This window comes from Barbatula barbatula (assembly GCF_947034865.1).
Source record: "Barbatula barbatula genome assembly, chromosome: 22".
NCBI classification, from domain to species: domain Eukaryota; kingdom Metazoa; phylum Chordata; class Actinopteri; order Cypriniformes; family Nemacheilidae; genus Barbatula; species Barbatula barbatula.
The window spans coordinates 4,438,100-4,463,284 of record NC_136785.1 but is presented as its reverse complement, the minus strand read 5'-3'; the positions used below and the strand labels follow the sequence as shown (position 1 = coordinate 4,463,284).

The following is a 25,185-nucleotide window of genomic DNA, read 5'->3' as shown; positions in this document are numbered from 1 at the left end:
TATATTGTTTATATAAAATATAAATATTGTTTCTCTAAATATCCTATATATTTGCCCTCCACGATCTTTCGAAATCGGATGATACTTAAAGAAATAGAAAATGAAGTTTACCGTAAAGGACCCCGATACCAAGAGAGGGGTGTTTGAGGATTTTATCTTTAGTGTCACAAACAATCACGTTACATAATATAATTTATAGATGTCTCATAATCTCAAGGTTTAAAATATACCCTTCGTGTATGTTTTACAAAGTGTACACACTTCCAGGACACACGCGAATACGGTGATCTGACACCCTCTTGTGGTGAACAAATGAAATGGTGGGGAACATTTAACATTTTATAAAGGTTAAGTGAAAATTCTATAATCATTTACTTACCCTCATGTAGGCCTTATTATATATGGGGAACATAAAAAGGGATCTTTGGGCACAATGTTGTTAGCTGCAACCTCAGTCCCATTCATGTTCTTTGAATGGAAATAACATCCCAAATGAGTCCCTATCTATCGTGAAAAGCAAAGAAAACCCCCAAAACAAATAGACTTGAGACACAATAAATAACCATAATGTTAATAGATTACACACAAATAAGTAAAGGCAACTTTAATTTATTCAAATAATTAACTGGATACAATATATAGTGTGTTCAGCAGTGAGATCAGCAGATGTTGGAAAGAGTTCAAACATGCTTAAAAACAAACATGCTGTGTGAAATCAGGTGATAGTGATGGCATGCAGCTATGTAACATCCGTGTAAACAGCCCTCTTAAAATGCCATCTAATGTGTGACATGGGTGCAAACATTAATCGAGCCCTTTGAGAAAAACTGGGCAGAAACCGTGAAGATATTTAGAGATTATAAATATACAGTACAGCATTCAATATAAACCTTTACAGTCTATCTATTCAACGCAACGTGTGCAAGTTCAGTCTTTGAGAAAGTGGTTTTAGACAGAAAACAGAAAATCCACGCCTCATTTGAAACAAAAGAAAAATGGTTATGAAGGCCTCATCCTTCATTTAAAGTTTTCAATAAGCATGCGTCACATTGAATCCTTCAATTAGACTATTCTAATATGCAAAGATAAATCTCCATATCTATATTCCTCTCCAATATTTTTTTAATATAATCTTTAGTACGGTGCTCAGGTCCTGAATATATTATTTAAAGGTTTTCAAAATAAGGAAAAATGTCCAATATACTGGACTTGTATAACCATCATCTGTTCATCAGTGCACATGCACATTAATGTCAATAATACAGGTTTCCTCCAATTTTAAATATGAGACATCCAATATAACAAACACAAGACCAACCGACTGACAGCCCAAAACTGCACCATATACTTAGATTTGTTAGGCATAGTAATAGTATCTACACAAAAATTTAAATTTCAAAGTAAATAAAAGCTTACAAACAAAGGAAACACTATCAAATACAGCATTTTCACATGCAGTAAAGCAAAAAAGTGGATCAAAACAAACATATAGAGTTGACTAGCTACACAATGAAACAACAACATACATTCAATCTATTTGTGCAGAAACTCTCTTGATACATGGAAGCATGAATCATGATTTCAATTTCATAAGTGTCCAGAAGCACCATCACTCGGACAACAATGGCTAAATGTCAAACCAACAATCGTAGATTAAAAAACACAACAGATACATGACCATAGTGCACATTGAGAAAATCTCAACAGGGCTTTGGACTAGAACTGAGAATCGAGCTTAAACAAGTTTAGAACATTTCATCTCCGATTCTACTTTATCTACAAATCTATTGTACCAAAACACTACACATGACTTATGCTACACTTATGAGTATGAAAATGTAAGGCATACATTTGTGTCCAAACAGACCGACTGAGGAACATTGATTCCTTAAGTGAAAAGTCATGCATAGATTGCACAAAATTATTGAAATTCATCAAGAACCTTAGCGTATGTGTCTGATATAGAAATGTTAACAATCCACTCTGTTAATGACAACATTTGAAATGCACCACTACATATTGGTAAATCTACACGTGAAGTGAAAATACAGTGACTGTTGCCTTCATGATTAAGAGGGTCAGGTTATACACATGGAGAACAATCGATGCAATGCCCATTTTTGGCATTTTCTAAAGGTTATTTGTGCCCTAAGCAATTAACCTACATGTTAAAAATATGAAAAACATGCTATGACCGTAATTCCCTCATCTCTTAGATTTGGGCTTTGCTGTATTAAAAATAAAGAAATAGATAGTTTCAAGGTTTGGTCCTACCCACTATCTACAACACAGACATTATAACAAAAAGCTCTGCGATGTAAGATCCACACATCTGTATTTTCAGTCTTCACCATGATTCATCTCCTTATCAATTTGAAATCATTTAAATACACTTATTTAATAAATGTAATAATTCATACAAAGTTTGGGAAGCTTTAGTAGGATTGTGAAACCGAAAATCATTGCAGATGGTCAGCTATTTAATCATTTTTCAATTCATTACGTTTACCTGAAGTCTGCAGTCAAGCTGCATGTGGACAAACCTAAGAAACTGTACAGTTCCTAAATTCTAAGAAATTCTTAGAATTTATACAACAGACATTACAGTCCGTTTCACCTTCTGCCCATGCAGTGGCGGCCCCTAGTTGAAGTAGAGGAGTTTAGCAGAGTCTCCTAACCGGAGAGGAGTGTAAAAACACGCAAACGCTCACACACAGAGAAAAACAGGTCCTGAGAGACAGAGCAGAGACCTGGGCGGACAGATACAGTGCATGCTGCGGAGGACTGTACAAATGTGTGCATGGAGTGGGTGGGCACCCTCCACATCAACAACCCAGGGGAAAACAGGGCCGTTTCATTTCCGTCCATGCCCCGAGTTCCTATCCTTCCGGATGCCATAACTGGCCCCTCGCTGCGTTGCGAGTGAAACACCCACAAGTATCAGGAAAGAACTTCATCCTCGCCTACGAAGGGCAGGTCCATGCTCCGCATGCCTTCCTCGCTCTCTTGTTTCCTAGGAAACAGACAAAATGTGGTGTTTTAAAATAACTGCACATTTCAAGCATGTCAACCAGTCTACAGCAATGCAGACTGTTGTTAAGTTGGGCTCGTACTGTTAGGCAGCTGGGAAAATGAAGTCAGAGCGGGGTGGGGGTGTGGGGTCTGACATGGCATTGAATCAGTCGTATGCTCGTATCTACAGTACCATGTCTTTGTGAGGGGGATAGAAACTGCAGTTCAGCATGCAAACGTATCCGGCGAACTAATTCGCTTGTGTGGAAGTCCTCGCAGAAATGGTCAGGCAAACGACGGGTCAGCCAATCGGGATGCTCCTACTCATTAGCATTAAGAGGAAATTGCTGATATTATGACATGCAAGACCTGGACAACCCATCCTGAAATGGCCGTAAATTTATAGGACACACGAGTAGATGTTGTGCTTAGTTTGTGTCATGCTTTCGGTCATTCTGACACACAAAAATAAAACATCATCACAGTGAAGGAATCCAATAGGTGTTAGAAATGAGAAAAAGGAGAGAAAACATTTTTTAAATCACTCAGAGAAGATAAGGAGTTGGAGAAGTTTGTCAGAGTGGAGCATTCCATGACATTATGTTCATGAAATACAACAACCATCTGTTGTCTAGTTTAGCGAAATAAAAAGAAAAGACACGAAACCCGCAAACAGCATCTGGTGAGATTAAAATAGCTCATTAAAAATGTAAAAATATCAAGAGCCAGACATGACATTCAGATCTGAAGTTTATAGATCAAATTATATACACTTTTGAGATCATGTTTAGGTTACTGAAATAAATCATTGCATCATCTTGTCATTTCTCTTATTCCAGTAACTTATATATGAGCCTGTTTTTTAAGATCCTCAATTGTATTTATTTTTGGGGTAACAATCAAATTCACAACAGACAAAAATGAAAAGAGTGTCAGAATGACCGATAAGTCTATTGTAGTGCAACCTCTGGACGTGAACACCTCTGGTGCTGAATCTGTTAAAATAATAACATGCAAAATAAAAAACATTCATTTTAAGTGCAAACCATTCAAAATAGGCATGACCAAATTCTCCTACATATAATACGGATGGAGGAGTGTGAACGGGTGAAGCACTAACAGGCCAGCAGAGCTTTACCTTTGGGTACTGAGATTGCAGCAATATTTCAAACTCCCTGCTCTCCCTTTTCTATAGAGCAGGAGAGATGCGAATACATGAGAATTCTTAGATCGAAGCGCTTCAAAACAAAAAATAAGGCTAACAATTATCTTAAAACATGAGGGCTTTCTAGACATTACAACAACCTGAAAGGGAATTTCTGGGATAAAGTGTAACTTTGTCGATATAAAAATGGACAGTTCCCCCCAAATTCTTTCACCGTTTATTCACCCTCTTGATATTTTAAACCTGTATGACCCGTTAAGCTTTCATGAGAAACACTTACAATAGCATGTGTCCTGGTGCAGCGGGACTCCTGTCTTCCCTACGGCCCCAATCAAACGGGTTCCCAAAAGAACGCTTGCGCAGCATAGTCCTTACCAAGATCTGCAGAAGACCACACAGATAAAATGTAAGCAACTGCTACACACACAACTAACACAGTTTATAATCCATGCGAGTCATTATTTGGTTTAATCATTTTATAAGGTTATTAGTGTGGCATAAATTACACATTCATAAAAACTAATTTAGTGTAATAGGCCCCTGAGGGCCGGCATACTCACCACGGTGGCCAGGCTGGGGATGTGCTTCACCGAGTTCTCCACTTCCTCCTCGGTCACTTCTATCAGGCTGCAGCAGTTGTCATCCTCCGGGGGGAGCGGCTCAGCACCGTGCCGCGTCACCCACGGGTGCACCTACAACAACAACAGAATTATTACTGCTTTGATATTGAAAATAAGCTCTATCTAGGCTTTGAAATCATCTTTAAAAAACATTGGACTTGATGATTTGTAACCTTGATTTGTGGCACCGTTATTCTGCTTTCAGGGTTCTTATCCAACATTTTGAGGAGGAGCTCCTTCAAGTCATCTGACATGTCACTGTAATAAGGAGAAAAACACGGTCGGCACCGGAAGAGTCAAGTCAAGTCAGCTTTATTTATATAGCGCTTTTTACAATTTTCATTGTTACAAAGCAGCTGTACAAGAAAAAAAATGACTATAAGTAAAACATAAGAGGTTATGGAATTCAAAACACAGGTCAAATATCAGACACACAATAAATTCCTATATGCAGTGTTAATTAAATAAGACTACCAAATTCTAGCAGCCCCCCCGGCCAGGCAAAACAGTGCAAAACAGTAGGCAAACAGTGGCGAGGAACCCAAAACTCCATTGGAGGAGAAAAAAAACCTCGGAGGGAAACCAGGCCTAACCAGGGGATTCCAGTTCCCCTCTGGCAAAAACAGCTGCCTCTGCACAAGCTCGACAGTGCTTGCACAACAAGGCAAAATAAAAAAAAATTAGATTTAAAATTATCATTAATAATCTAATAGTGGCTGAAGTTTTGTAGGGACGTCACTTCCTTCGTCCAGCATTTGTCAGGTCTAGGAATGGATTGCGCCCTGCCCGCTCCGCTCTTGTAACCTTGGAACAATGAGACAAGACTGGCTGAGAGTAGAGGACTGTTCTGCACTCTTTGATGCAACAAATGCATCTGTTGTTATTGGAAGTGTCCCTGGTTCCGGTTGATCTAACTAGTGCAGCCTAGATCTTTGAAATACATATATTATGATAATGTAGTGTATGCAAGATTAAAAAGATGCGTCTTTAGTCTAGATTTAAACTGACAGAGTGTGTCCGCCTCCCGGATATTGCAGGGAAGACTGTTCCAAAGTTTAGGCGCTAGATAAGAAAAGGATCTGCCGCCTGCACTTGATTTTGAAATTCTAGGTATTACCAACTGACCTGACGCCTGAGAGCGTAGTGCACGTGATGGACTATAATACGTTAGAAGTTCTCTCAAGTAGTGAGGAGCTAAACCATGCAAGGCTTTATAGGTAATAAGCAAGATTTTAAAATTTATGCGATGCTTTATAGGTAACCAGTGCAAGGTTGACAGAACCGGGCTAATATGCTCATACTTTTTTGTACGTGTAAGAACTCGAGCTGCCGCATTTTGGACCAGTTGGAGTTTTTGTAATAGGCCTGCAGGGCAACCACCTAATAGTGCATTACAGTAATCTAGTCTTGATGTCATAAAGGCATGTATAAGCTTCTCCGCATCTGATGATGACAGCATATGACGTAATTGAGATATATTTTTAAGATGGAAAAACGCAATCTTACAGGTGTTGGCGACCTGGTTCTCAAATGACAGAGTACTATCGAATATAAAGCCAAGATTCTTAGCTGAAGGTGAGGGTTTTATGGAACATCCATCAATAGTTAAGCAGTATTCTTGGTTGTTACGTAGGGCGGTTTTCGGTCCGATAAGTAACACCTCAGTTTTGTCCGAGTTCAGTAATAAAAAATTGCTACTCATCCACTTTTTTATATCGACTATGCATTCCACTATTCGATGGAATTGCTGTGTTTCGTGAGGCTTCGAGGAAATATAAAGTTGCGTATCATCAGCATAGCAGTGAAAGCTTATTCCGTGTCGCTTTATTATATCTCCTAGGGGTAACATGTATAATGCGAAGAGCATAGGCCCTAGTACTGAGCCCTGTGGTACACCGTACTGGACTTGCGATTTGCGTGATACCTCATTGTTTATTTTTACATATTGGAAACGGTCGCATAAGCCATTTCAAAGCTATTTCCTTAATACCGACATCATTTTCAAGTCTATGTAGGAGCATGCTGTGGTCAATGGTGTCGAATGCAGCACTAAGATCTAGCAGCACCAATAAGGAGATACAACCTCTGTCAGACGCCATAAGCAGATCATTTGTAACTCTAATCAGAGCAGTCTCTGTACTGTGATGTGCTCTAAATCCAGACTGGAAATCTTCATTAATCTCATTCCTTTGGAGGAAGGAGCATATTTGAATTGAGACTACTTTTTCCAGAACTTTAGATAAGAAAGGTAGATTCGAAATAGGTCTGTAGTTAACTAGTTCTCCAGGGTCCAGATGGGGTTTTTTGACAAGGGGCCTTATAACAGCCACCTTATATGCTTTAGGCACATGTCCTAATGTCAGAGATGAGTTAATAATGCTAAGTAGAGGATCTATAATTTCTGGGAGCATCTCTTTCAGAAGATTTGTAGGTATAGGGAGCCAACGTTAGGGTGAGGAGAGCCAACGTTAGGGTGAGGAAGATCTTGGGAGGTCATGGGAAATACTCACTTTTCTGGAAATTCAACCGGCTGAGTCTTGATCTTCTGATGAAGGCTTAAAATACGCTCATCCATAAATGGACACTGTGACAAAATGACAGAGAGGGTGTCAAAAAGAGTTGAATCTCAATCTGAACAAAAATTTCACTTTATTGCTCCCTGAACTCTCTGTAAGTCGCTTTGGATAAAAGCGTCTGCTAAATGAAAATGTAATTTTATTGAGTGCTGGTTTTAGAGAATTAAAACTAATGCGTTACAGTATTTCAACAAAAATATCAAAGTCAAAAACATACACATACCACTCCAAAGATGAAACAATATAAGGTGACTCCCATTGCCCATACATCCAGAGCCTATAATGCATAGAAATTCAATATTTTAAACAAATACCACACAAATGTAAAGTATCTGTGTTCAAATCATAAATTTTTTCAAGGTTCAAACAAAGATACTTCTATTTCAGAATATAACTAAGCTTTATTTTTAACTTTCACAGGTTTGGTAAAAAGCTTTTGACCTTTCCAGAGAAGTTCTTGCGGGTCTCTGAGAGTGTTTCGGGGGCGAGGAATGCCGGCGTCCCAACTGTGCTGGTCAAGAGGGCATCAGCTCCTTCAAATTGGTTACTGACCCCAAAGTCAGCGATCTTAATGTGACCATCTTCACCCACGAGCAGGTTGGAAGGCTTGATGTCCCGATGAATTATTTTCTGATAATGTACTGTTGAGGTAGAAAAGCTGCTGTTATTCAATACATACGGATTACTGTTCAATGAACTACACACAAAGCAAGAACTCACTTTAAACTTTAATCTGATTGGCTGGCTTTAAAGGGACAGTTTACCCAAAAATGAGTAGTAGCAAGCAGATTTTTGGTTATGACTGGTTTTACATGTTATAAAAGAACACTACTTTGTTTCTAATACAAAATCTATGACCTTCAGACATGGTTAAAGGGACAGTTCAACCACAAAATGAAATTCTGTCATCATTAACTCCCCCTCGAGTTCCGTTGAACACAAAGAAAGATATTTGGAAAAATGCTTGTAACCGAACAGTTCTTGGCCACCATTGACTTCTATAGTAGGAAAAATGACTTTGTTCTGTTAACCAGAAAAGAAGATATTTTGAAGAATTCAGTAAAGCAAACCGTTCTCGGGCACTTTTGACTACCTTTGTTTTTTTCTACTATGGTAGTCAATGGTGACCAAGAAGTGTCAGTTGCTAACATTCTTCCAAATATCTTTCTTTGTGTTCATCAGAACAAATAAATGTATACAGATTTGGAAAAACTTGACGGTGAGTAAATGATGACAGGATTTTTATTTGTGGGTGAACTGTCCCTTTAGCCACTTCTGAAGGTCAAAGTGGTGTTCTTTTAGAACCAGAAAAACCATAACCCAAAATCTGTTTGCTTTTCACTCATGCTAATAGTCAAAAGTGAAGCTATGCAAGACTAACTGGCACCATGCCATCAAGAAGATACAGCATCCTTTTATCTATAGATGTAAAAGCACATTTTGTCTTTAAACATCAATCACAAATATCGATCGCGCCGCAAAGCGTCGGCTAAATTTTCCCACTCACGGTATTCAATTCCTCGCAGCAGATCCTGGAAATAGAAGCGTGCTTGGTCCTCATCCAGGGGCTTATCAGTAGGAACCTCCATCACCGCTCTGCAAACACATGGGGAATGAGACACAGCTTCCCTAGCAGAGTGACACTAGCACAGCATGGGGCGGCACTACAAACAGAAATAACACGCGTACTCACCCTCGCTTTACAAGCTCGAATACTGGGGAAGCAAACAAGAAACAGAGGAGTATTGTGAGTTACCACCCGATTTCACATTTAGCATTAAAAAGAACAAATCGTGCATTTAGAATACCTGCCAAGAGAACAAGTATCTGGCCAGACTTACCCATGTACAGATGGTCCTCGCCTGGATCATCCAGAACCTAGAAAATGTTTCCAGAAATAACACAATTCACCATTAGAAATCTAATATTTCAATTCTTCTTTGACTAAGGAAGTAATTTAAAACACTTAAAAGTCAAGATAAAATCAAGTTAAAATGTCTTACTTTTTAGAGACATACACAGGAGAGGTCATAATAGTGCCGCCTTTTAGATGCATATAGGTGATACACCTACCTCCACAAGCTTGACCACATTAGGATGATCGAGTTTCTTGAGGATAGCAATTTCCTGGTAAACACGCTCCAAAGGCCCTTTGGGCTGAGGTGGACCCTCAGGGGCCAATTTTGCTCCGCGAGGAGGTGGTCTGCCTGTATAAACCGACACAGAAATCATGTGTAATCTTGAAGTATTTGATAGCTGTGTGATCACACACACAGACACTGTATCACAAACCCCGCTGAGCGTTCCATCTGCTATAAAGCGGACACTTACGCGGGAACCCGGCCTGTCTCATCAGCCGTTTCTTGGACAGCACTTTCATGGCCTGTGGAGAACAGTGAGAATGAAGGAGTGAAAGCAGATAGCCAGTATCATTTCTGCGGCTGGGTGACATATGCAACATTCTGCAATTGTACCAGAAAAACTGGGATCATACGCAAAAACATATCAAGGAAAAAACATAATTGTTAAAGGAACAGTTCACCCAAAAATGAACATTCTTTCATCATCTACTCGCCCTCAAGTTGTTCCAAATCTGTAGAAATGTCTTTGTTCTGATGAACACAGAGAAAGATATTTGGAAGAATGTAGGACAGCAACTATTGACTACCATTGTCATTTTTCCTACCATGGTAGTCAATGGTGGCCAAGAACTGTTTGGTTACAAGCATTCTACCAAATATCTTTCTCTGTGTTCATCAGAACAAAGACATTTATACAGATTTGGAACAACTCGAGGGTGAGTAAATGATGACAGGATTGGAGGGTGATGGCATTATTTACAATAAAATTCGACTACCTGTTTTGTGCCTGAGGTGTGTGTGCGTGTGAGAGAGAGAGAGATTATGACATCATGTTGCATCACTTACATAGTAGGTATTGTCATCCTCATTATACGCCAGCTTGACAACTCCATAGGAGCCCTTCATCAGGAAAACAAGGTGTGTAAGACGAGATGTAAATAGAAATGCAAACACACTAAGATACATGCAAAGACGACGGGATACAGGAGCCTAAAGTGGGCATGCATTTGTGTTGTTCGATTATCTAGAGGACATGTAAATCAAAGCAGGCCAGTGGGCAACAGCCGGTCTAAGCTCCAAAGACAGGCGTACTTCTAGCTCAGTTCTCTCTTCGTCTCAAACTAACACAACTATCACACAAAAAGGTCCCAGCTGGGAGAGCAGATTGCCATTCCAGCAGGGAATCCAACCCTTAGACACAGAGATGAGAGGAGAGCAGGAATCTCCCAAGCTGACAGCTCTCCCTGCCCTCGAAGCGAGATGAAGCTTAGTGGTACATCAACAGTGAAAACACAATACTGCAATATCTTTAAAAATCTGAAAATGATTCACTTATTCAGACTGAAGGCACTTCAAAGAATATAATAGCACTACCAAGGTACAATGCCCAAAAGGTCACAGTAAATCCTTGTATGCGCTGTCAGGGGGAAATGATTGGTGTTAATAATAAATAAATAATTAACACACCTTTCCGATCTCATCTTTCAGCTTGTACTGGTTGAGCTGTACGCAATCCTTAAAATAAAAGATGAAAACAACATCAAGCAAAGACATTCAGATATTGGGCTAACTTATTACTGTGTGATGAAAGAACACAGCCAATGCAAACTAGATCTTTTATGAGGAATGATTCCAACATGTGTATAAAATCAAAAGCACAAAAATACTACAGGGAATATTTCATGAGATTAAGCTAAGTGAGACGATTCGTTCTGATTTCGCATTGGGACTAGTGAAAGAGAGCAGAAGCATCTAGGGGAACGCTCTTGACAAGCGCTATTAAGGGAATGAAATTGTTCCTGTCTGTCACCTTACCTTACAAACCCTGTCAACCTTGACTGTGCAGTCTTGCAAAGAATAAAGAATGAAGAAAAATAAAGGTATTTCTCAAAAGGGTTTTCTGAACTATTCTCACGCACTTCTCTTCATTATCTCAGGTCACAGCTTGAGATTATTTTTGAGTCAATTATGGCACAATTATATAATATGACATAATTGTTAGGCACACTGGGAACAATGGTGTCGTTCAGACAAATGAGATTTTAAAAACAGCTGCCGTTCGATTTTCTGAGATGATTTCTCACTTTCATTTTTGCTCTAAACAGGGAGTTCGCCTAGACTTCAAAGAACACTAAACCGACGTCAGCTGACTCTGGCACCCTACCTGCAGGTCTGTGATGGAGACACGATGAGACTCCACAGTCGGTCTTCGAGGGAGGCGTGGAGATGAGTGCGGAGAGGTGATCGGCGAATAGGGCAGTGACGGGTAGATATAACGTCCGTTGAGCCCAGGCGAACCACAGGGCGACGACAGCGTCTGTGAGCGTTCCTGCAGCGAGAGCTTCCGGTCGGAAAGGCTGAGTCTTCCTCTGTGCTCCTGCGGTTCTGGGAAAAGTGCTACCGGACGGCCAACCATGTGGGATAGAAGATCGCAGGAGACTACGCGGAATAGTGGAACCGGAACTGACGATGTCTGTTCAGGTGTTTCCGAACTATCCATGTCCTCTACTTCCTCCTCCTCTACGCCCTCCTGCCCAGAGCTGCCACTGGGCTCATATTCCGTCACCACGATCATGGATTCCATCTCGAAGTTGCAGGGGCTCAGATGCTTGGCTGGGGAAGGGAAAACGGCACAGCTCCGCAGCAGGTCGGGCAGTGGCTGATTGGGTGGCTGTACCGAGGGAACGGGTAGAGCATGGCTGAGAGCAGCGGGGGGATCAGAAGATGACCAGGAGGAGACACAGGGAAACATAGTGTCCTTCCCAAACACCTCCCAGTAGCCCCTCCATCAACGCCTTTAAAGAAAAACAGATGAACGAGTTAGGTGTTGAACAACATGTGCAAAATATCAACAAACTGACATTCCAGACTTGAGGATTTTAAAGAAATCAAAGTAAACAAAACTCTAATTAAAAATATATATATTAAGCAAGTATACAAAAGATTAGTTTTCAAAATTGTTTCCTTACCCCAATTCGCAATTGTAAGCGATACATTTATATAAATAAACAATTCATAATGACTTATAATTTTATGTCAGTTCAGATTCTACAGGAAATGTAAGTTTGATGTAAGTACCCTGCAATTTTGTTTCAAACAGAGATTGCGATAGAGAGCCAAACCCATTGCAGTTTGCATATAAAACACAGAAAAGCACCGAGGATGGAATTTTAACTCTGCTTCATAGGATTAGAAAAACATATTCAGCTCCCTGGTACTTTTGCCAGAATTCTATTAATTGATTTTAGTTCAGCTTTTAATACGGTCAGGGTTGACATTTTATTAGATCGATTATTATAGCTTGATACCAATGGGCACCTTCGGTTACGGATTAAGGATTTTTAAGACCATCCTTAAAGAGTCTCAGTTCAGGGTAACGAATCAGGAGAGGTTATTTTGAACACTGGAGTGCCCCAAGGCTGTGTGTTGTCTCCTGCATTATTTTCTATGTATATAAATGAAATGCAGATTCGCGAAAGTAATGTTACCCTACTCAATTATGCAGATGACATGGCTATCGTTGGTTTTATGGTCAGAGGAAAGAAGCATTTAGAGAGAGCTTATTTCTAGCATATAGACCTCGACAATGGCATGGTGCAAGGAAAGCGCTCTCCTAAATGTTTTATAAACCAAGGAACTCGTCAGCACTAGGGAAGGGCAACAATCAGGCGGTCATAATTGAGAGCCAACATGTTGAGTTTGTAAAGCTCTTCAAATATATGGGGATTATGAGCACACAGATTACATCTATAAGGATGCAACCCAAAGATTGTTTCTTTTAAGGAAACTAAATAGTTTTCATGTGAGTAAGGGAATCCTGAGGATGGTATATTTCCAGTCTGTTGGAAATAATTATTTCCTATAACATCACCTAACAGGGCGGGGAGACGGCAAATATGCGCTGTCTATCTATACTAAACGCCTCAAAGCAACTGTTTCCATGGTTTAAAGGCCTTTACATGAATAAGAGCGTGATTATGCAATATAATGCTAGACGAAGAATGACAACATAAATGGATTCTGCGTTAAATATTGAATAGCGTTCGTTAACGCGTTAACGTTAACAGCCCTAATAGAATAGATGTTAATATTTCCTAAATATTTATATATGAATGTGTGTGTGTTTAAAAATATAAATTAATATGCATGCACAGTACACACGCATATATTATGTAAATACATAATGGATGCAACTAAACGCGATTGATCGTTTGACAGCCCTACAAAGATTAATAATGAAAGATTTTGTTACAATTTGTCCTGAAAAAATGTCTTGATATGAGCATGTGACCTCCGCTTCTAGGACAAACTCTACATTAGAAACAAATTCCCAATTCTTCAAAATCATTTGTCCTACATTTACTTACAGCAAAGAACTGCAGTTTGTGTTCTTTGTTAAGACATTATTATGAAACAACTTACCTATATGAAATGAAACACCAGAATACAGCTAATAAGCTTATGAATAAGACGTTCTGAGCATTATTCAAGCAACGTCTGCTCTGGACGATTGCTACTCTAAGCCTCCATGGCCTTGATTTAGATGCAAAGAGCTGTAGTGTTTTTGGCAGATCACAAGCAGATTCTCTGAACATCGAAAACTGTGTGTGTGTGTGTGTGTGTGTGTGTGGGAGAGGTGTGGGTCTCACAGAAAGAGAGAAATATAAGCAGGTACAATGAATGAAAAACATTCATTACTCTGAGGGGTTCAGAATGGAGAACTTGTGTGGGCTGGCCCGCCCCCACCGCACGTCCTCATTTCTCTTCTCTCGCAATGACCAAGAATTAACGCCTGCTTTCCCTTCCCTTCAGTTCACTGTTGTTTGCTTTATCTGCAATCTAATCTCAACCAATGTTTTTGCTGTAATATCTTCTCAGGGCTTTGGCCTCCGTACGTTTCTCTGTCAAAACACCCACACGGCTGGAGGACGGTGTACTTTCGTTCAAGAACATGATGGGAATTAAAACATATTTTTCTGTTCCTCATATTTCACCCCTACTGCATTCATTTCCCAAACTGTTATCTTCCTGGGTCATACACTCACCCTATCAGAACAGGCTAATAACATCAAAGCTTTTCAAGGTAAACCTTTTTTTTCAATGTGGTCGCCTTCCCAAACTAAAGAACAAATTCTGATCACTGGTGTGGCCTTCCCGTCCTCACATTTCTCAACAAAAAGACAGCTCAGCTTAGCACAGAGATGCCAGGCTGATGCTGGGATAACCATAAAAGACAAAGTGCTAAAACACCGAAAGGTGCGGTGCCATTATTGAGCACAAACCTTAAGCAGCTTTCCAAAACTCACGCAATGCAGTAGGATCTATATCTGAGCATCTGCACACATAAAAATCAGAAAGCATCACATCCTTCTTTCAGAAACAGGAAATTCACATTCGATGTGGGCAAGTTGTGGGCCTGACCTCCGCAATGGTGGGCTATTTTAGTCTGGGAGCATTTTCTGCACTCCTTGCTGACCTACTTCAATCCTTGATGGATTGCCAACCTAGTGTTTCTCCTCCAGGTGTCCAAATTACCAAACACACACGCATCATTTGTCATGCAGGCTTGGAGTCACATGCAAAAGAAGTTTGGACCCCCACTGATACAAACAGTACTTCACTTTTCCATCGCTGTGATACAACAACTCCACATAGCCCTTACCTGAGCTGACCTCTCATTAGAAAACTCAGGATGTTGTGAAGAGACCCATCCACCCTTAGAAGCGAACACACGGGGTAGGGTTTAACACTCACATCGGTTGCCTCTATTATGAAGCCACGCACAGGGCATCCGGAGGAAACAGCGTCCACAGAGGATTGACCATATGGGACCATCTGGAGTGCAGTATTCGTTGAAACATTTGCTTTAACAGGAATAATACGAACAACTAATCTGTGGCAAAAAATAAACACGACAAAAGGAAACGGAAATAACTTGTGCGGAGTGCACTGGCCTAACGATTTAAATCAGAAATGCATTTACAATAATAATCTATGGAGGTTTAAATCAGAAAAGCATTTTCAATTAGAATCTATGGACCTTAAAATACTTTCATATATTTGACATGATTTACAAGGATAGTTCACCCAAAAATAACAATTGTGGGCTCATGTCATTTAAAAGATGTATGTGTTTTTTTTTGTCTGTGAAACAAAGAAGAATATTTTTTGAGAAAGGTCTTTGTGGTTTTATATTATATATTAGAAGTCAATGGACGCCAATGTTGTTTGGTTATCGCTGTTCTCTAAAACATCTTTTGCATTTCACAGAAAAAGAAAGTCTTTTTACGTGACCTATCCCTTTAAAATACATGAACAAAAACGCTATTTAAGCTATTTAAGTTCCAAGTGCATTACTGTATACAATATTAGTTGTCTATACAATCTGAAGGGAAAGTTAAAAATATAGTTTCTCTAGTAATGCCACAAATGACGAATACTGACGTATACTCCATATGAGATGAAAATGAATGTCATTTTGACAACATAAATTATGATATTATTGATAGCATAAACACCCAATCCCATAGCAAGACTTCAAATGATACCCAAAGGAGAGCCTTACATGGACCTGTCACTCACTTTAAACAAGGCAAGTTATTACAGACCCAAACATCCAAGCAACATAAAAACACAAGTGAGCTGACAAAGCATATCATCTGTTTATCAGACATTGTATTTACCTCTATGATCTTTACCCATAACAATAAAAATCTGAAGCTACTCTATTATGCATGCATCTCCATTCATTAAAGATATATGAATTAAAACTACAACACATACTGGCTAGTAAGCTGCCTACCTAGACTGCTTTTTTGGACATTCCCAGCATGCCTTTGAAAAAATGAAAAAATGTTGTCTAGGTAGGCATCAATTTAGGTTTTAAAACACCAAGCCTCCTATCAGCAAACAATAAAATGTAAATGATTTCCATTACAAAAAAAAACATTAGATGTTAACCAATAAAACCATAAATTGGTACAATGTGATGGTTCCCACCAGGTTAGCATTAGAAAGCCACTATAGAAGCCATTAGTTTGACCCCGTTATAACCATTACATCCACTAGACTTTCTGGGATGGTTTCTATCGCCTTTTCAACCGGACAGGGACTTTAAATGTCCTACTTGTAGGGTGTCAAAAAAGGTAAAAATGAATTGAAGACGCTGAATTCTTTAGTAACTTGTGACACCTTGTTTGCCAATAACTATGCTTTTATGACCCGTTTGACTATTTTAATACATATGTATCTACATAAATACTGATACTAGATGGCAGATCTGACATTCGTTTGAAGAATATTTTAGGGTTGGTTGTAATGTTGCTAAAGCTGGCTAACGCGTCTCTTACGAAAACAGATGTTAGGAAAATCCAGCCGAGGTCGTTATCATCGTTACCGAGCGCGTTCACGCACGTCGCGGTATAGCGGTACTAAGCGATGGGTTGTCTCCTTACCTGTCCCGTGTGTAAAATGCCGCTGCTGTTGAAGGGTATGTTGTTAGCTCTGGGGCAGTAATGTTAGCGGCTGTATGATATGGTATGATGTGCATGTAGCGGGAGACGGAGGTAGATCTGTTGTGCGAGTGTTAAGTGGGGCGTCCTCTCGCGGACAGAATAGGAACTGCGTCTCGTGCTGGAGGATGATAAGATCGCCACAAGGCAGTGCGGTGAGAGGGCGTATAGGATAATTTGAAATAAAGGATAAAATATGATGGAGTTATATTCTCAGTAAAATTCCATGTATGTAAAGAAGTAGGCTATTTGCATGCAAACCAACGGTTTCATTTTATAAACGACTTTGAGCTTTTAAAACATGTAATGCTTTTAAAACCCTAAAATGTGTGTAAATTCACATTTTGTACTGGCTAATGTTAATAATGCAAATACCTCTTGTTCTTTGGGCACTCAACAATCATTTTAAAAGCATTTAGCATCGAAATGAAAATTCTCGGCCAAAGACTAATAAAAATTACACTTGGCCGAATACCGAACATGTTTTTAGCACTTCTATTTATTTAGCCAATTATTTTCACCATTGTATAAACGGAATCATCATATGTGCTTTTTATAGTTAAAATATAAAATTGAGCAAACCAAGTAGCCTACTTAAAAAAATATATTGAGACAAAAGCTAACTGGCTGTTCTCAGAGGTGTACTAGGGATGCAAAGACAGATTGACATTCCAAGTTGTTTAGTACAGTGAACAGTGTGCAGGCCGCTAATGTGCCGTGTAAAAGGCTAGAAGGGATACAGCTACCTCCACTGGGCATGCGCACTTCAAAACCGGATCATTTTTTGTCTCGCTGAGAACAGTTAATTAATATTTTTCATTAATTTAGGGATTTGTGAAGCCATTAGCTAATGTTATTTATTGTTATATTATGTGCATCACTTCCGGTCGTAGCTGTATCCTTTCTAGCCACAACCGCAGCCTTCGGACCGCACACTTCCGTCTGAAGGGAAGTCTGCCGGTAACAACGCTTTCGTCCGAAAATGTACTCTTACTCCGCAGGTCCCGTGTCGTGTCTTTGACTGACACTTTTTCTTGCTTCCACACACACTGCAATAATATATCGTGCGTGTCTCTCTCGCGCTGGTTGCTGCTTGATCGCATCAGACGTCATGTTCTGTAAAATGTATTCTGCCATACTTCACTTTTTCAGCTTGACCCCGAATATGCAGTTTTTTATATTTTAGGGCGAATAATTTCAGTTGCAGAGCATTCGATGCATCCTTAGTAGTACCATACCAATTATTGCATTGATAGAAAATCGAACCAACTAGAATTAATCTTAAGTTTCTGTTCATTACCACAATTAATTAAAAGTTAACCTACGAAAATTGATATCCATTTTTTCTGAAAATTTGAGTTTGGCAAATTTCAGTATATTGATCAAAATCAAATAAAAATTATACTCACCAAGGACAAATTTTCATCACCCAAACATCATTTATTTAACCTGCAAATAGAGAATTTAACCTTGCTAGACGTTTTGTACACCTGAATACAAAAACAAAAAAACCGTGTGACTCAACTAGTGAAGCTTATATAGATTTAAGAACAGACAGATGCATGCATGCATATGAACTCAAAATAGGAATGCAACAAGAGAGACACTGATAGGTAAACAACTCCGTTTATTACATAAGAAACCTTAGGGGGAAAAAAACAAATCATCAAAAAGAATGTAATAAGACGCACACCCAAGTAAAAAAAAAACATTCAATAAAGAATAAAAAACCTATACACAAAAAATAGGATTTCAACAGGATTCACATTATCGTCTCTTCTGGAAAATATTTCCTCTTCCTCCAGGTCCTCCTCGTCCACGGCCCCTTGCTGCGACTGTAAAAGAAAGACACTTAGCGTTCCCATTTTACACTTTTACATGATTTTTTTTCTTGATACATTAAGCATCTTGAAATACAACCAGTGATTGAATAAAACTATTAAGATGGGCTAAAATATACCCTTATCCTATTGTAGTGTAATCCCTCTATATTTTCATTATAACAGTCCTTACAATAAAATTCTGCATGTGCAGCAAAAGCAATAATACATCTGCAACTTTCTATATTTTTAAAGCTAAACGATCACACTAATTTTCACTGCAGCCACTGTACAAACAAAGGTATATTCTAGATTTTGTTGAAACTAGTAACTAAGTATTAGATCTTATTGTATTATTGCCCCTGCATGACACGTCGCTTTATTGCTCGCTGAACTCTCTGTAAGTCACTTTGGATAAAAGCGTCGCCTAAATGACTAAATGTAAATAACTGTAGCCTTATAACACGGTAACTGTACTGAGGTCACAGCCAGCATATTAAGGGTGCCTGTTTACTGACCTTGAGCTTTGAGAATAGCAGCTTTGCCTCTTCCAGCCCCTGCAGCTTGATTTTTGTTTTTCATGCTCTTCAACATAGGGGCATTTTTCAACATGTCAGGGAGAATCAGGAAGCGTATTTTGCTGCCGCGTATGTACACCTGCTCGAGCTGAGACACTCTGCCATCTCTATAGGTCACTGTAATGTTTGACATCTGATTCAAACACACACAAAACAAAGTGTTAGCCAGACTTACTGCAAAAGCACACAATTTCTTTGAATCTATAATACAGAGGGGCACTAATACACACATGAAAGGCTTTGAAAATTACAACAAGAAAACATATATATCAAATGCACTTATTCAGATAATGCAAAATTGGCATATTTGCATCAGAATACACTGGGAACACTGAGATTTTAATGGTAGCTGTAACAAAGCAGCATGTTTAATACACTTTTTCTGTTGCAGACACCAAACAAACAATACCTGGCAGTTCATATTATCTTCTGCTTCAATCAGTTTTCCTCTGTACACTTCACCAGTGGTTGTTTCACAGGTCACGATGTGACCCTCTGCTTCATGCAGAACTTTGATAGGGACACCAATAGACATCTTTTATCTGAAGGAATAGAACAGGTTAAATAATCAATTCATTTCTTAACCATACCAGACATGTAAAACCTCATTTTAGTATGTTTTTATATTAATATAATGGTGCTGCTCTTCTCCCCTTTTTTAAAAAAAAGTCTGCTATATAAATAAAATAAAACCATTAGGACACAGAATTCCATTATGTAGCGTGTTTTGGGCCTTATTCCAGTATGATCGAAATCTACTGGATACAATTCGCCAGATTAACGTTACATTCCACAAACGCATACAGACCCACAGAGAACATTATAGCTTCCATTGAAGTCAAATACAATTTCAATTACATGCATCAAATCCAGTATAACCCCGGAGATATTACGATCACTGTTTAAATTCGTTTAATCCGTTTTCAAAACTAATTCTAAACGCTCATATTTAAAAAGTAACTGGATTTAAAGGAGTTGGAACAAACCAAGCAGTTAGCAATGAATGCCTGAGCTAAAGTTAGCATCTCGGCTAACCAAGCAAGGAGTACTACATAATTTCTGCGTCAAGGGTAAAATAATAAAACATTATAACACAAGTATTTTTCTAGTATAAAGCATTACAATACCTTTGATAGAACAGCTTTGAGAAAATCCTTTGAGTTTGCAAGAAGCGGCGTTGAACAACGTGAGTATTTGCGACGTTTTCCCGCTCCCACAATGCAGCTGAACACGAAAGTCCCGCCTCTTCCTGTACGCTTGTTGCATGATGGGAGTTGAAGTACAGTGTCGTTAGCGATGCAGGTCAACGTGAACAAGCAGATGTTTCACGCAACACACAGGAGCTTCAGAAGAGGGCAGTATTGGTTTGACTACACGGACAGTATCCAAAGGATGGACATTCAACTGAATATTTCTAATTTCTAAGCATCGCTTTTTCTCTTTGTCTGTATTGTTTCCAGAACATAAATCCACCTATGTGAAAATAAAGCATTTTGATATGTTTTATTTTATTTTTGAAACCTTGGTATGAACGAGGGTGGGAAGACATTTTTTTTAATCTTTTGAGTAATCTCGCAAAACTTTTGCGTTCCCCGAACACATTCAAACGTCCTGTTGTCCTGCTCCGTACATTAACAATGGAGCGATTCATGGTAGATTCCCGGACCGATAACTCGTGAGCTAAACGTTGTTATAACACAAATAACACATGATTCCTTAGACAAGGATCAACAACCTGGTCTTTCTTAAAACGAGAATATAAATTGATCTATAAACGAGCTGGCGAATGGCCTGCAAAGTGACTGTAAATCCGAAAAGCGTTATTACAAAAATAGTAATTAATAACTTAAAATTTACACACTGTAGTCTCACGAAATTCAGATTACACACTAATGCTCTCCTGCTGAATTTACAATGGGTTTAGTTATACTACAGTACGTAGCACTGAAGTAATTTACTATGTTTAGTAGCCTAATTATCTTCGGGTTTTGCACTTTGCAGACGATCCCTCCGGTCTTGTCTCAGCTGGCTCCCGCCTGAGATCAATACAAGGCTCGACTTGTGTAAAATGTTGTTAAAGTTCATTGTTTACGTTACATAGAATGAGGTGTCATATATGTTAATAGAAGGTTTATTTTAGGAGTTATTAGTCCGGGAATCTGCGACTATAGACCAATGTTTATGTACGGAGCAAGTCTCAAACTCTGGCAGCAGGACATTAAACATGAAGTGTTTGTCCTAACCCAGATAGCAATGAGTCGACGGCCCACCGGCGGTCCTCCGGCGGCAGTAGAAGCGTCAGAAAGGCGTAAATGCAAACGCGTCTGACGGCGCCCCGCCGGCGGCAGCCGCTATTTAAAAGCGGCAGCCGGCGTTCTACCGCCTTCGTTCCGCGGATGGCCCGCGTACCAACCGCCGTTCAGCCGCCGTTATATTGCAGGCGGCTCTTCCGCGGCCCGTCGGCTATTTTCGTGCGTTTTGCCGCCGCTTATTGTGTATATATATATATATATATAAAATACTTATATATTTCTAGCGTGCAGTTTATAAAGAATGAATCATCAAACCAGTCAATTTCCCATTTGGCGTTTTAATTCCACATTTCAAAGTACAGTAACTGTGTAGAGCACTGAAATGTAAGTACTAAAGAACATGCAGGTTTACAAAAACAATGTTGGTAAAAAAACATTACAGTCAAATTAGAACACTTACAATAATTGTTAATTTAAAGAGGTCAGCTCTGGGATGAAAATAATTAGGCTACCAGTAAATATATCAAGTAATGCGGATATTTGGCACCAAATAATTTGAGGTATAACATCACATTTACAAGTAATTTCTAACAAAAGGATAGTAAGGTACAATGGTCTTCAGGAACAGGTCTCTAAAACATGTTTTATTCTCTACACCGGTCCAGGTTGTATTAATGGAAAGGTGATTAGAGAAGATACTCTGAAGCATTCGCCACACGGTTGTCTTTAGGTCCCTCCCACATTTGATTGCCAAAAACCGAAGCTGAAAATCCAAGAGTTACAAATTAAATTTCTCTGAAGTTTCTCATACATAAATGTGACATGCAGTGTACAATCTTAATTTTACTTTTTAGATTACCCTACAGCGAAATTAGCAAACTTACCAGTCGTTCCTGGAGCTCTTTATCCTGCCTCAAAGTGTTGTCAAGCAACACCAAAATCTTCCTGGGTGTCTAGGGGGAGTTACACCCTGGCAGGGATATCTCTCCAACAGACACATTGGCACTGAAATGTTGCAGCATAGTGTCCATTTTGTTGTCCATGCTACGCACAACATCACCAAACTCTCCAAGACCTCGCAGCATTAGGGTCTGATCTGCACCTACAGGGGTTCCCAGAATAAAATAATAAAGTAGTCAGTCCTGGTTCATCAACTACTGAACTATGACATTTATATCTAGGTCTACAACATGTACAGGTGGCCCCAATGGGAATTAAATCAACAACCACAGGTGTTGTTTGCGAGTTGTACCTGATTGCCCAGTGCTAGCAAACGTCTTCAGCATTGTCCCAACTTGCTTCACCTGCTCTTGAAGCGAGCCGCTGTCATCCGAAGCTACAAAATGAAAGGCATATGACAATTTTGGACCTACATCACAGACAAAAAAAGTTAAATTTAAGAAAGAGTGCATGTTCTCACCTGCTTGTGCATTCCCCGGGCTTGGTTCTCCTCCCTCAGGGCTTGGTTCTCATTCTGGAGTCTGAAAATCTACACATATATATATTTTTTTAAACAACAACTTAAGGCACTATTTTTAATATGCACACTAAGACAGAGGCCTACAATATACCTTCGTAGCTGAAAACTTCATGCTGTACACGAGATGCCAGGGGAAAGGGGCCTATAACAGAGCGATGACTTTCTCCTATTGATAATCATTGACATGTAAAAATATGTTTGAAGTTATAGCATACATTTAATGAATTGGACTTAAGTTTAGCACAAGGTATTACATACCTCCAGCGTTTTCACCCATAACAGGTTATGCTCTGGTCAAGTTATCTGAAAGAACCCGTGAACAAAACCACATTGTTAATGCCATTTTAGCTACAGGATTAGCAGCATACAGCAAATTAAGTTTTACTAACAACAGTGCTTAACCTCAATGTGTACTGTAACAAAGGCAAAACCGCATGTGTTAGCTAACACTTGCTAGCAACTTTAGCTAGTGGATTAAAAGCATACTTGTTCATACAAACAAAATAATATAGACATCGTTACTTTTGTAACAGAAAAAAAACTCAACGCCTGGAAGAAACCAAGTAGCTATTTCAGAAAATTAATAGTTATAGCGACAACTTTATAAACAACGCTAATTTAGCTCGACTAGTTAGGCAAAAACAAAGATAAACAAAAACAACGTACAAAATGAACATGTACTTACTTAAACGATCGTAGTCGATGACAATTATCTGAAATCTGTATCTTGATCCTCTTTTCAAACAAAAACGTGTGACGAGTGATCTTCCAGGATTTGCACACAAGCAACACAGACAGAGAAATGTAACCGGTAACTTCGTCTGCTGCCCCTTTCGACCGGTGGAGGTACTTCGTTTTATGTGCTTTAACTTTCTTAACAATTAATTTGTACAGGTCGCAATTGCAAATTAATCCCTTACACTTGTTAAAGGTCAAATACATTAAAAATCGAGGTCGGAAAAAAATGAGACATAAACGACATTTCCAGTCAGTGCATAAATCAAAGAAATGTAAAAATGTTCACCTAAGTGCATAAAATAATTCGATATATTTTACATATATTACTGTACTCGCTTCAGAGTTTCAAAGTAATTTAAATGTCATTTTCTAAACCTTACTTTAATGGAATCATAGTCAAGAATCTGTTATAAACCCTACTGACTTTGGAGCAAAACAACTATAGCCTGTTGGATATAATTAACATCTAGGCTATTATGATTTTATAACCACTTTAAGTGTGAAAGGTAGTTAAAATGCTGTCAGTTTTACTCTAACTCCTGCACATGGTCGATTTTGAGAAAATTTCAAAGCGGCTTGCCGCCAGCCCGCCGCAGTCCAATAGACGGAGGCAACCGCCAGAGAAAATGAAGCAGTCGGGCCGCCGGCTGCATGCCGGCGGCATCTCGCAAGAAATGGGAGTGACGTATTCGGCGGCAAACGTTTCATCCCCGCCAGCGAGACGCACCTATAGCCGACAGCTTAGGGCTGGCGGCAAAAAGAAGTCTTGCCGATATTTTTTGCTAGCTGGGAACTCTCTAAATGTATTGCAAAAGCTTTAAAAATATACCCTTTCATATTTTTTCCACCCCAGGTCCCTAAAGGGGCTCCGTTGGAAACATTAATTTTCCAAGCCAATTGCTGTGACCTAAAACTGACACGAGGTGAGTGACTTTGTTTTGAGGATCTTTCACCTGCTGACTTCACAAGAGCATTAATACTTCAATTCAAGCAATTAAAGTCACAATAGGTGAGACGTGTGTTGATTAAACAGTAACTCTCAATAATCTCTTCAAACCTCATTTTACCAGCAGATTGAACCTGCCAACAGTCAGTGATCTATATGCCACACTAACAGTACCGTCACTCTCGTCTGATTTACACAAGACAAGCATCCGTGACGAAAGGCGATAAATCAGCGCGTGCCTATAGACTTTGTGTCGTAAAGGGCATTTGTCTCATTTAAAAATGATGCTCTCGACACGGAGAAAATTTCACCTTATCACTGTTGAAATGGCAGACATTTCTAGAAGCCAACAAACCAAATGATTTGACTCATAATCTCAGCAAAACACATTCCAGATTCTGTTAAG

At 39.2% G+C, this 25,185-nt stretch overlaps 2 protein-coding genes and 1 long non-coding RNA gene across 4 annotated transcripts; all 3 read right to left on the bottom strand.

Annotated features, from left to right (window-relative positions):
* Positions 1–590: 590 nt before the first annotated feature.
* Positions 591–17,109, bottom strand: camkk2 (calcium/calmodulin-dependent protein kinase kinase 2). Of its 2 annotated transcripts, XM_079485718.1 has the most exons (17): positions 16,909–17,060; positions 11,619–12,249; positions 10,922–10,969; positions 10,301–10,354; positions 9,705–9,756; positions 9,447–9,580; positions 9,215–9,251; positions 9,067–9,088; positions 8,881–8,969; positions 7,815–8,014; positions 7,597–7,650; positions 7,308–7,381; positions 4,971–5,055; positions 4,738–4,869; positions 4,458–4,558; positions 4,151–4,201; positions 595–3,013 (listed from the first exon to the last, which is right to left on the bottom strand). In XM_079485718.1, exons 2-17 carry the CDS (start codon positions 12,204–12,206, stop codon positions 2,941–2,943), a joined length of 1,794 nt encoding a protein of 597 aa, XP_079341844.1. In that variant the 5' UTR covers positions 12,207–12,249; positions 16,909–17,060; the 3' UTR covers positions 595–2,940. The 2 variants fall into 2 exon arrangements, with proteins under 2 accessions (XP_079341845.1, XP_079341844.1); XM_079485719.1 differs by lacking the exon at positions 4,151–4,201 and having other exon boundaries at positions 591–3,013; positions 16,909–17,109.
* Positions 17,110–18,387: 1,278 nt separating this feature from the next.
* On the bottom strand, positions 18,388–20,639 carry snrpd3l (small nuclear ribonucleoprotein D3 polypeptide, like). Its single transcript, XM_079487237.1, has 4 exons — positions 20,491–20,639; positions 19,773–19,905; positions 19,304–19,496; positions 18,388–18,800 (listed from the first exon to the last, which is right to left on the bottom strand). Exons 2-4 carry the CDS (start codon positions 19,896–19,898, stop codon positions 18,733–18,735), a joined length of 387 nt encoding a protein of 128 aa, XP_079343363.1. The 5' UTR covers positions 19,899–19,905; positions 20,491–20,639; the 3' UTR covers positions 18,388–18,732.
* Positions 20,640–21,934: 1,295 nt separating this feature from the next.
* On the bottom strand, positions 21,935–24,624 carry LOC306911468. Its single transcript, XR_013788263.1, has 7 exons — positions 23,781–24,624; positions 23,354–23,398; positions 23,187–23,261; positions 23,036–23,104; positions 22,868–22,951; positions 22,500–22,717; positions 21,935–22,378 (listed from the first exon to the last, which is right to left on the bottom strand). It is a non-coding gene; the product is annotated as an uncharacterized lncRNA (long non-coding RNA).
* Between the last annotated feature and the right edge of the window lie 561 nt (positions 24,625–25,185).